Consider the following 12,297-nt stretch of genomic DNA (forward strand, 5'->3'; position numbering starts at 1 on the left):
GGTCGCTCCGGACGCCGCGGGCGCGGGAGCGCGGACATCCTGGGTCCCGGCTGAGCGTGTCCCGGGAGCCCAGCGGTGCTAGCTCACTCTGGGCAGGGCAGACCCCCGTGGGACCCGGCGCCGGCTGTTCTGGACTGGACAGAGCGAAGCCTGGACGGTGCCAAGCCGGGGGAATGCCGGGTGCGGGCTGAGGGATCCCGGCGCCCTCGGATCCCTCCGACTTTGGCTAACGAGCTGGGACTGGCCCGGCGTCGCCTCGGTCTCCCTGAGCCCGAGTCACCTGTGGCCTCCGAGCGCCGGGCCCGCCGGACCCTTGCTTCTTACCCACCCAGAGCCCGGCGGGGGTTGGGGGAGATTTTTCCTTCCCCCTTTCCGGGAACGCGGAGGCCCCGCCCCCTCCCACCGCCCAGATGTCTCCAGGGGTGGTTCTGAGGACCTTCCTGAGGCCAGGGGCCGAAGGGTCCAGAGAAAGAAGCCCGCCCTAGGGAGCCTGGGGGCCCCCCCAACCTCGACTTGGGGCTTGGCCCCCAACGCTGCTCGGAAGGCAGGCCGGTGCCCCCACCCTCGGTGAGTCCGGGAGCGGAGCAAGGGTTCTGAGGGAAGGCGGGGCTGGGGAAGGGAGGGTCTGCTGGGAACGAGGGCACCCTGAGGACACTACAAGGGAGGACCGAAGACTGGAGAGACCCTCTGGTGAACCTGTGGTGCCTGGCCTGGCTGGGGAGGGGGTACTTGGGGGAAGCTGGGGCACGGTGCCCCATCGCAGGCTGAGGACTTCTGCCTCTAAAGCAGGGGCTCCTTCTTTTCCTTCTGTAGACCATCTGCCTCCATCTACTTCCCCACAAAGAAAAAAAAAAATCCCCAGAGAAGAAGGGTGCAGGCTGGGGAGAGGAGGGAGGCAGCAGCATTGCCGGCTGGTGCTGCAGCCTAGGAGGGCTGACGCCAGGCTCGCTTTCTCTGCAGGGGGCTGATTCTCCAATCCAGCTCTCTTCCCAGAGCTACCCACATCTGGAGCCCCCTCCACATCTGGAAGACCCCAGCCACCATCTAGTTGCATCCAGAGACCTCTGCCTTTGCAACTGCCCAGGAGTCGTGAAGGGGTTGCTGCTGCCTTCCCCTAATCACAAGGGCATCTCTTACTCTTAGTCCCTGCAGAGTCATCCCCCTGCCTCTGTGTCCAAGCTCAGCCAGACATCAGCCCAGCATACCCACAGGCACTTCAAGTCCTGGAGGCCACTCCTGAGACCCAAAGCCCCTCCCCCACCCCTCCTGTGTCCTCACCTTGACCCCCTCTGTCAGATTCTGTCTCCCTCTGGGTGTCCCATTCCCCACCCAGAGGCAGAGGAGGAGAGAGGTCAGGGGGCAGGGGCTGGGTGAGGGCCACCCAGGGCCAGGGTGGGCTGGGGGGCCGTTAAGATGTGGAGCTCTGCCTGGCCGAGGGGGGCTTCGTGGAGGCAGACGCAGTGTGTGCCTGGCTGGGGGGAGTATGGGCAGGCCTGCGGCCACGTGGTAAAGGATGAACATTCGGGGCACCCTGGACCTCGGGCAGCCCAGTGACGACCCCAGCAGTGGTGGCCAGCGTGAGCGGATTCGACAGCGCATGAAGATGGTCATCGGGCAGCTCGAAGGCATCCTGCGGGAGCTCAAGGAGGTGGCCAAGGAGCTCAGGGAGGTGAGTGACAGGCCAAGACGGACCCTAGACCAGTGTTCCTGGGCCTGCCATGAAAACGTACTCTCATATGTATGTTTCAGTGTGAGTGTGTGCACACATGCATGCAAAACTGTGTGCACATGTGTCATTCTGCTGGGTACCTCCTTCTTGTTCTCCTTTCTCCAATTCCGCTTTGCTAAAAATCTCACCATAGCCCAGAGCTAGAAGGGTCTTGGTGTTGCAAAGATTGCTTGAACAGCATGTTGTGGCTCTGTGGTTAGTGCTCAGGGCTGCTGAGGTGGCCAATAAAGACTGAGTCCCACCATGGCCTCTTCATGGGAGATACATGTCTGGAGCCCAAGCCGATCTTTGGCTTCATCATCTGCTTCCCAGACTCTGAGGTGATCACAAGGGGTCCTACGAGACAGTGGATGGCTCTAATGAGGCAGTTCCCACTGCTCAGGTCCCAGGCTCAGAGCATTCTCCAGAGATCACACAGATACTCAGAACCCTTGATCCTGGAAAAATTAGGGCCAGCTAGGCCCTCCTCCTTTCCCTGAGGTGAGAATATGTCTAAGGGGCTGCTAGTGGGTGTGAGTTCCTGTGTATATTAGCAAGGGTAGGAATCACCTCTAAAAAACTACCCCATAGTTCTGAACGTTTTTTGCCAAGGCTGGAAAGTCACTGAGAGACCCAGGGATGTGTGTCCCTCTCTGTCTCTCTAAGTGGAGCCCGCTTTAATTACTGCTCCCACGTTGCTAGGGTAATGAGATACACATGTCCTTGGCCCTGCCCCCTGGGCTATGTTCGAGCCCGAAATGCATGACCAGCGTTCTGAGCCGCTGGCCTGAATTTGCCCCCTGAGTACCATTATGCCAGCCAGGTGGGCTTTAGGCAAATTTCAACTCCGTGTAACCAGAGCCCCTGCGGAGATGGCAGGGAGAGTGATTGAACTGGAGTTATGGACTTGAGTTCTTCCCAGCCAGCTGTGTGGGGAGAATGGGGGCTCTTGGAGGATTGAGGAGAGTGGGCGATCGTGGGTACCAACTGCAGACTGGCAACATGGCCTTCCAGCCTTGCCTGAGAGCCAAGGAGCAGGGAGTATTTGAAGGGAGGTGTGTCCAGAGTGGAAATGCCGGGCAGGAGCTGAGGATGAGAAAGGCAGCCCCTCTGCCTGGAGTCAGCCTCATGGAGACTGCCAGGAATTCCTTCCTCAGGAGGCGGGAGTGGCTGTTATTGCAAGTAGAGAGAGGTGGTGGTGCTTCTGCCCATAGACTGGGCTGGCTAGGGTCTGCGCTGAACATCTCTGGAGAATACAGTTTGGTGGTCAAAGGCCAGAGGCTCCTGAGCAACCCCTTCTCCCCCAAACTTATTGGTCCAAAGGACAACCAACCTCTCTTCGTCCCTCCCCACGCCCCACCCCTCATCTTATTTCAGATGTTCTGTAGTTTCGTCAGTCAGGGAAACTGTCCAGAGTTTCAGTCTTGGGCAGGGGCATGGGACCTATGTCCCAGTAGGCCCACCCAGAAAGAGCCAGGATTGACTCTAAGCCTGGGAGTTGGCTTTGATATAGCAGAGAGCCTACTTCCAACTGACCAACTGAGCATCTTCCAGGCATTTGCCCCCACCCTAGTATAGCTATCTAGAGCTTGAAGGCATCTGACAGGTTATCCAGACCAGCCCTGTTCATTTATTGTTGAAGAATCTGAAGACTAGAGAGGGAAAGGGTCTTGTCAAAGGTCACAGAGCCTACCAGTGGCAGATCTAACCCTGGAACTCAGGTTCCAGATGCCTACTCTGGGGCTTCAGCAGATGGGCTAATGGGCAACGTTTTCCATTTTGTTAGGGACCTTCTAGAGATGATACCTTATACTCATGCAGTCTCTGAGAGGGTGCCTTTTAGGGGGTAAGGCAGGAAGATTTATTTGCAAATGTACTAGAATTTATTTACAGATCTTTTGAGTCCCCTCCCTCCCTTCTCAGCACACATACTCACTCACTCCCATGTTCTGAACAGCAGAGCTTCAGGTTCATGGGCTGTGTAGCCCGGAGGCCTGAGCCAGGACAGAGAAAGATGAGTCCCTTCCCCCATACCCCCTGTAGACCATGTGCCTCCACCCAAGACTTTGGCAGGTTGCTAAGGCAACCAGAATCTACCCCGTATGCCACCGTCTGCCCGCTGCCAATGGCACCTAGCTGGGAGGGGGTACAGGCCTCAGAGCTCCCCTAGCCCCCAGGCAGGGTCTGGACATGGGGCAACGGGCAGAGAGGAATGTTGGGGAAGACAGGTGAGGCTCTGGGAGGCCCAGGTAGAAGAGGAGATGCCATAATTGACTTCCTGTGGGATGGGCTTTGTCAAGAATGGGGTTACCAAGTAGGGGTTCCAGGCCCTGGTTTGGGGTAAAGGTTTGCAGCCTCCCTGGAACCTGTGATCTTGGCTCTTGGTCCTCCAACGGGGCTGTTAAGTTGAATCAGCCTGGCTCTTCTCAGTTGCTTTGTGTGGCATTTTCTAGTGGAAGGCATGGGTAGGCCTAAGGTTGAGAGGGTTTTTTTATCACACCCCACTCCCCAGACAGCATGAGCTCAGGGCTCACTAGCTGGGTTCTGGTCTCAGGAGGACAAAGCACTTAGATGTGAAGGCAAAGTTTACATACAAGACTTCCAAGGTGCTTGATGAAGGAGCAGGGCCAGCAGAAAGGAAGAGTTTAGCTATATTCCCTCTGCCATCTTCCTCCTCCATCTGCTGCTCTCTTCCCCAGACACCAACCATCATGGCAGAGCCTCCTCATCCTTTTGAGCATAAAGCCTAGAATTCACAGAAAGATGAAAGACACTAAGGTACTTCTTCCCCAGGCTCCTGAACCTCAGGTCTGCTCATTTCTGAAATGGGGATGATGATAATTCACACCCAGAGTGATCTTACAAGGATTTATTGGGGGTTTGGCCTGTGGTAGGGCCAACCCCTACTCACATCCCTAAAGGATTTGGAATGCCCTCTCCCGTATCTCCCCCTGTCCCCATACCCCTATTGCAGTTCTGCCACCTGCTCCCCAGGTAGGTGGGGAGCAAGTTCTGTCCCACGGGTGAGGAAAATAGTTTTATGGACTAAGTGAGGTAAAGAATGTAAAAGTGCCTTGGAAGCTAAAATTGTGCCGCAGAGGGATGTGACAGCCAATCATTAATTAGCCCTCATCTCTCCTAGGTTCCCCAGTACTCCAGGATGCCAGGCCAATCCTAGCAGGTTCTCTAAGTTCCTCAGAATTTTGTGGATATTAATTTAGAGATGCAGCACAGCCTACAGGCTAAGAGCATGAGCTTTGCAGCCAGATATCCTTGGTTCAGATATGAGCTCTGCCCACTTCCTAGTTGTGTGAACTTGGGAAAGTTACTTTACCTCTCTGCGCTTCTATTTTCCAGGTGTAAAATGAGGATACAGAATTTTATGCCTCTCCTTCTCCACAAGCCCTAGGGTGGTTTTGAGAATTAAATGTGAATATTATATGTAATGTGCTTAGCACAGTGATGGGCCCCAAACTAGCTCCATATCTGTTTGGTATTACTGATGACATATTCTAGCAATGGCCTTCTCCTCAGCACCATGTAAGGCCTTGTTCCTTTGGAGTCACATTAGCTTCTTAGCCCCGATCAGGGAGGTCAGAGCCAGGGCCCTGACCTCCTTGCTAGCATCCTACAGGAGGCAGTTTCACCCTCTTCCATCAGGGAAAGGGGATAGAGAGTGACCGTGATGGGGATGGGAACAGGTATCCAATAAGATGGCTTTTGAACAGATACCCAAAGGAAGTGAGGACGCAAGTCAAATGGATATCTAGGGGGATGAACCTCCAGGCAAGGGGAGCAGTCAGTGCAAAAGTCCTGAGGAAGAAGTTCACTTGGCACAGTCAGGATCAGCAAGGAAGCCAGTACAGCTGCAGTGGGGTGAACCAGGGAGAGAAGAGCAGGAGTCAATGTCACAGAGGGAACAGGGAGTCAGGGCATACAGAATGTGCAAGCCACAGTACAGAATTTGGATTTTGTCCTCAGTGAGAATCCCACATACTCTCCAGGAATCTCCTTGTGTTTCTGGGTGGGAATTTGTGTCCCCACTGCTCTCTCTGTTCTCTACCCAACTGGGAGCCCCCAAGGGCAGGGGTAAGGGGCTTTGTCCTTGGCCCCCCAGATACTGAGCTCACCTTGAGCTGATACTTGGCCTCCTCCTCCTTGGCTCCCCCTCCCCAAGATGTCACTAAGCATGGGGGTTCAAAATGTTCCTGTGTCAACCACTGGTATCCCTCACATCATCACTGGCTCTTTGGTAGGACACAACTTAAGGGCACAGTTGCCCACCTTGGCCTGACTACCTCAGGAGGATAGAGGGGTAGGCACAACCCTTCTGTAGCCTGGGGTGGTGGTAGAAATGCCCCCACCTGATTTTCTTGGGGATTAGGCACAGGGGCGATTGTGCTATCCTACTGTCAAGGTGCTGCAGATGAAGTGACCAAGAAAGCCATGGGCCGTGAGGGCATGAGATAAACATGGCCCAGTCAGGAAGCAGCTGGAGCAGGAGAGGCTCGGGACCACAGAGCTGTGCCAAAGTGGGTCAGCTCCATCACCCGCAGCTCAGCGGGAATTGTGCGGATTTTTTTTTTATTCTTGCCTCTCTTTTCCCTTTGCGTTCTCCTCCTCTGGACAGATTCGAGAAGTTCCCTGGCCAATTAGGGCAAATTGCAAGATGAGACTCATGAATCACAGTCAACTCACTCCCCCTCCCCAATGCCACAGCTCCCAGGAAGACAATAAATAACGTAATCACAGAATTAAAAAATAATCAGTGGTCATAAATAATGCAGAATCTCCAGTTATGTAACTAGCTGCCTGGAGAGCTGGGAGGGAAGGAAGGCGGTAGCAATGTGTCAAGCAAGGTGAGGGGGCCAGAGGTGAGGGGGGAAGACAAGAGATACAGATTGTGGGATTCCCGGGTCCTCCTCGATCCTGGCTCTAGAGCCTTATGGGACACAGAATTGTTTTTCTTGGAGAGGTGGCTCAGCCAGGGCTGGACGGAGGGTGGGGGCAGGCAGTATTGCAGTGTCCAGCATCACAGAACACTTTCTCAGAAAAGAAGCCCTTGGCTGTTTTTATTAAGCTCTCTGTCTCAACTCATCCACTCACTCAGTGGATGTATTTATAAAGAGTGTGCCAATCCCTGTACCAAATTGTAATGCAATGGTGGGCAAGGTATTCCCTGGCCAACCCTTGTGGGGCTTAGTGTCTTATGGAGAGACAGACATCAACCACATTATGACATATATACTCATTATATTGTAGCAGGGATAAATACTGAATGATATTTTAAGGAAAGGTATGGGGTGTTTTGAGAGCCTTTCATAGGGAAACTGTCCTCAACTTGGGATCAAGGAAGACTTCCTTATAGAAAAGAGATGGATTGAGTAGGAAAGCAGGGTGGCATTCAGGTGAAACCCAGAGCAAAAGTGAGCTCAGTGGGGTTCATAGGGGTGGTGAGGAGGCAGGCCTGGCAGGGTGGAGAGCACAGGGTCCTTGGCCAGATTTGGTGTGTGGTGGTGTTTGGGAGGCTCAGGAGTTTGGGTAGCAGGGAAGTGCTACAAGCACAGGGGTGTCACGGTCCTGTTGGCTGATTAGGAAGTTCCCTGGATGCAGCATGCATCAGGAGCTGGACAGGAAGCTGCTGCCAGCAGGAAGGCTAGACAGGTATGGGTGCAGTTGTTCAGGCGAGGGGCGCTGTGACCAGGACAGAGGTAGGGGACACCCTTGGGATGGGGCCTGAGACCCCCAACAGGTTGTTTCTCAGCCCTTAGCCCTTCCTCTCTAGAATTCCCTCTCGACCCCTCTAGAGCAGATAATTCATGTCCTTAAGGGACCAGGCCCATGAGTCAAGACACCCAATTTCTGTTCTCAGCTCAGCTCCTTCTGGTCTCTGGGCCTCAGTTTCCCTATTAGCAAGAACAGTGAAAAGGGTAGACTCAACACTGCCTCCCGTCCCTTCTGGCTTTGAGGTTCTAGGATTCTGTGACTTTTATGGTTCCATTTCTCTCTCCATTCTCTCTCTCTCCCTCTCTTTCCTTCTGTGTATATAATTATTTTCCCTGCACTCCAAGACAAACTCAAATTACATGTAGGCAAAATGATTATTAAATCTCAGAGAGAAATCACAGATTTCAACACATCCAGAGCAGACCGGCAGGTAGCCTGGGGCCTGCCCCACACCTGCCCTCCCACAGGCCCCGTGACATGAGGCCAGGGATAGGCAGCAGATTTGTGGACTGACCGGGCCCTGCATACAATCTGGGTACCCTTGGCACCTCACTCCCTTTTCTGATTCTCACGTATATCATTTATCAAGTGGAGGTGACCTGCCCCACCTAATAGACTGGGCCAGATTTGCCTGTGGGCCTCAACCATTTGGCTTTTAGAACCTCTTCTGCTTCTGTTCTGTCTGGAGACAGCCCTACTTTAGGGAACATAGGTGCCATGTACTGAGGTTTAAAAGGCCTAATATGTCCCATTATCCTGCCACAGGCACTGGAAATGTCCCCATCACAGTGTCATTCCTTTGGTGAGGAACTGATTTCTCTCAGCTCTTGGCCCTGGTAACAGAGGCCTGGTCACATTATAGCACCCATGGGTGTATGGCGGATATCGGTAGTCTGCATTGTTCTGCATGCTTTCTGTGCATTGAGTAATTAAATCTTCACAACAGCCCCAACAAGTAGGTACTACCAGAGTTCTCCTTTGATGAAGAAACTTATGTGGAGACATTGAATAACGTGACTAAGATCACAAAGCCAGTAGACTGTGAGGCCAGGATTGGATCCTAGGTGTAGCTCCAGAGCCTAGATTCTTAGGTGCTTGGCTGTGCTTACTCTGCAGTTTGATGCACATTCATTTCTGTTCAGTTTCCACCACCTGGGTGAGAAGAGTGTCACTCCACTTTATGAGGGAGGCAAATGGGACCTGACGAGGAAAATCACCTGCCTCAAGTTCTTTAGCCAAGATGTGGCAGACTTGAGACTTGAACCCAGGCCTCCCTCTTTTCCTTCCTTTCATATCCCCAGGATAGAACCAGATAGGGTCATTCTAAAAGAGACGGGGAAGAGCCCAAATGTGAAGGCCACCTGAGCAGGTGGCTGGCAAGGGCTTCTTGGGTGCGGGGAGTGTTTCCAGGCCTGAAGGCTTCAGGGCCCCTTCCCTGTACACCCTGGATCTTCCTCACGGGGCATTAGGAGCCCAGCTTTTGGGCCTGGCCTGGCCTCAGCCAACCTTGTGCCATCACAGCCAAGTCACTTAACTCCAGATTCCTACTAGCATTGTGCCCTCTTATGCAGCAGCAGACTCTCAGCAGCTAGCTTGATGGGGGAGTCTAATTGGAAGGCATGGCCACCGCAGAGGTACAGGGCCACTCCAGAGGCCAGCAGTACCCTGTGGTGCTATTTCTTTACCAACTTGAATCCCCAGGACTCTAAGCCAGTCAAAGTTTGTCCCCAGACTAACAGCAGCAGCACCAGGAAGTCTGTTAGATCTGCAACTTCTTGAGCCCCACCCAAAACCTACCGAATCAGAAACTGGGGGTGGAGGGGGGCGGTGACCTGATGCGCACTCCAGTTTGAGAGCTTCTACTCTAGGCCAGGGTCCTTACCATGTCTCAGACAGGGCTTGAGTTAAACAAGAGCTTCTGGGGAATGTAAGCTTCTCTGTGGTACAGGAGTCATTACAGTGAGAAACATAAGAGGGCATGGCCAGATCGGAGGGTAGGGCCCTATGCCCATTGCCTGCCCAAGCCTAGAAATCACAGCAGCACTCAGAGCAGTGTGCAGTCTTGCAGGGGCCTCGCAGAGGCAGGAATCTCAGCTCCACTAATGACTGGTTCCTCAGGCCCGTCATCTATTCACCTATGACCTCAGGAGATGAAGATCTCATGGGTGGAAAGCCTGACACACAGTAGGTACTCAGAGATGGGAGATGATGTCACTTTTATCACTAGTGGCCCACTGAGCCCTTTCACTGCCCTTCTCATTGTTCCTCATGAAGCTGTAGTGAGATTAGCAGGGCTGGAGTTATCAGGCCTACTTGGTAGCAAATGAAGTTGAGGTCCAGAGAGGTTATGTGACCTACCCAAAGACACAAAACAATGTCTAAGCTGAGTCTGGAATCCAGGTGTCTTGACTCCCGCAGCTCTTCTGCAGGCCTTAGCCAAGTGTTCTGGCCACCCCTGAAGCCACAGGGGATGGTCGTCCCTAGGCATCAATACTCCAGAACAGCTTAAGTCACTCCTACAAACAGAGTCCTAGAATCTCAGAGATGGAAGGAAGCTTGGAGATCAACTAGTTCACCCAACTCCCCATTTACAGATTGAGAAACTGAAACCTAAGAGGGAAATTGACTGACTAAGTCACCTGCATGGGACCCCCTGACCAAGCAGACATCCCTCTGACCTAGACTCCTCCTGCCCCCTCAGTTTTGCCCTTGCTTTCCTGTTTCATTTTGGGGTGCTTCTACTCTTGCAGAACACCTAGTACATCCCTGGACAGAAGTAGTCTTCAGTAAAGGTTTGTTGACTAGGGAGTTCATTAGGTGATTAATAAGTTGATTACTCTGACCCCAGGTAAGAACACTGGAGAGGTGCTGGGAGTTGGCCCTGGGCTAGGGGACTCACCATATATCGCTTTGTCTCTGGGTCTCTTGGCTCTTCAGCTTTGCTTTTGTTGTTCTCCTGTTTTTATATTTGGCCCAAAGCTTGTCTCCTTCTCTTGATTGTCTTCTCCCTATGTCTCTTCCTGGGTCTCCTCCTTATTTTTCTCACTATCTTTGTCCCTAATTCACGTAGCTGACAGTGGCCTAGGCCGGGGGATGTCCTAAGGCAGGGCTGCCTGCACAGAGGCAGAGCTTCACTCTATGTGGGGTGAGCAGGATGCAGTGACCTCATAGCTGAGCTGCCCCACCTTGAGTGCATTTAACAGACAGTTCTGGGCCCAGGATGAATGGATTTTTTTATTGCTTACCAAATAATGCTTATTTTATTCCTTTCCCCAACAAGCCAGGATTGATCTCCACTCATCAGGAGCTAGGGTGCATGGGGGTGGGGTAGGGAAGCCCCTTGGGGGATCAGCTGCACAGGCTAGTCCAGAATGCTTCCTGGTCACCCCATATTATTTTCTCTCTGTGGGTGGGAGGACCTCTCATCTCTCCACTGAGTAGATTGCTGGAGTCTCTCAGCCCTCTTTAAATGGCTCCCTCTCAGTCAAAGAAAGATCAAGCTCTGAGCTTAGACCAGCAGCCGGCTTTAGGGGAGAGGGGTGTGTGAATGAATTGAATGCAGGGTTGGAAGGCAGTCCTCTCTCCCCGCAAGAGACTGAGGAGTGGAAAATAGAAATGGCTGGAGCAAGCTTTGTTCACCCCGATCCAGTTTGGGTCCTCAATAGGGAAAACAAGCCTGCAACCTCAAATCCAGTCACCATCCTGTAGGGTTATCAGCCAGGGGCATGAGGGAGGGGCATGCTCACACCTAGGTGATGCTAGGTCTGGCTGGGCCCCTCTCACCCCTCTGCCTTTCCCTGGCCAGGTGGTGAGCCAGATTGATAAGCTAACCTCAGACTTCGACTTTGAACTGGAACCGGATGACTGGACCACGGCCACTGTGAGCAGCACCTCCAGCAGCGACAAGGCGGGCATAGGTGGCCCTTTTGACCTGGGCCACCTCGACTTCATGACAGCTGACATCCTCTCAGACAGCTGGGAGTTCTGCTCCTTCCTGGACGTCTCTACCCCCTCAGACTCTGTGGATGGCCCAGAGCCAAACCGGCCAGGGGCTGGCCCTGACTACCGGCTCATGAATGGTGGCATGCCAATTCCCAATGGGCCACGGGTGGAGACCCCAGACTCCTCTAGCGAGGAGGCCTTCAGCACAGGCCCTGCCAAGGGCCAGCTGCCCCAGCGGACCCCGGGCACACGGGAGAGAGTGCGGTTCAGTGACAAAGTGCTCTACCATGCTTTGTGCTGTGATGATGAAGAGGGGAATGGCGAGGAGGCAGTGGCAGAGGAGGAGGTGGGCCTGTCCCCAGAGACTCCCCGTACAGAGGTCCATGTGGGGCCTCTCAAGACCTCCCTGGCCCCCTACAAGCCGAGGCGCTCTCCACTGACCGGCCACCGCTCAGGCCCCACCTCGGCTCCTGAGCAGACCCGAAGGGTCACAAGGAACAGCAGCACCCAGACAGTGTCAGACAAGAGCACGCAGACGGTATTGCCCTACACGGCCACCAAACAGAAAGCCAAGGGGAAAAACTAGGGGCCAGGGAGGGGGCATAGTGGTGGGCACATAGAGTTATAAATATATACATATATATTTAAACAAACTCAGTCATAATAAAATTTAAAAATGCTAAGGATCCAGCCCTGCAGGCCCCAAAGCTTTCCCGGAGCTCATCTAAGAGACAGAGACTCCTACTCACCTCTTAGGTCCCAGGAGGTGTGCCTAGAACCTCCCTTCCTTCCTTCTCATTGTAGGGCTCCTAAAGGAGGGGCGTGTCTGAAAGTAGGTCAATGAGGTGGGGGAGGTCTAACCGGTACTCCTCTTGAATCTGGCTGCTTGCCTAGGCCGTGTCCTGTAGGGATTCATCTGC

At 53.5% G+C, this 12,297-nt stretch overlaps 1 protein-coding gene across 1 annotated transcript; it reads left to right on the forward strand.

Moving 5' to 3' along the window:
• Positions 1-6: 6 nt before the first annotated feature.
• On the forward strand, positions 7-12,063 carry CUNH15orf59 (chromosome unknown C15orf59 homolog). The gene is made up of 3 exons (XM_006922642.3): positions 7-567; positions 961-1,669; positions 11,241-12,063. Exons 2-3 carry the CDS (start codon positions 1,514-1,516, stop codon positions 11,961-11,963), a joined length of 879 nt encoding a protein of 292 aa, XP_006922704.1. The 5' UTR covers positions 7-567; positions 961-1,513; the 3' UTR covers positions 11,964-12,063.
• The last annotated feature ends 234 nt before the right edge of the window (positions 12,064-12,297 follow it).

This window comes from Pteropus alecto, unplaced genomic scaffold (genome assembly GCF_000325575.1).
Source record: "Pteropus alecto unplaced genomic scaffold, ASM32557v1 scaffold38, whole genome shotgun sequence".
Lineage (NCBI taxonomy): Eukaryota > Metazoa > Chordata > Mammalia > Chiroptera > Pteropodidae > Pteropus > Pteropus alecto.

What these genes read in the sequence shown, in the direction of transcription:
- CUNH15orf59 (XM_006922642.3), top strand. Translation starts at nt 1,514, where the DNA reads ATGAACATTCGGGGCACCCTGGACCTCGGGCAGCCCAGTGACGACCCC. An exon ending in TGGCCAAGGAGCTCAGGGAG is followed by an intron (nt 1,670 to 11,240) that starts GTGAGTGACAGG and finishes TTCCCTGGCCAG; the next exon opens with GTGGTGAGCCAGATTGATAA.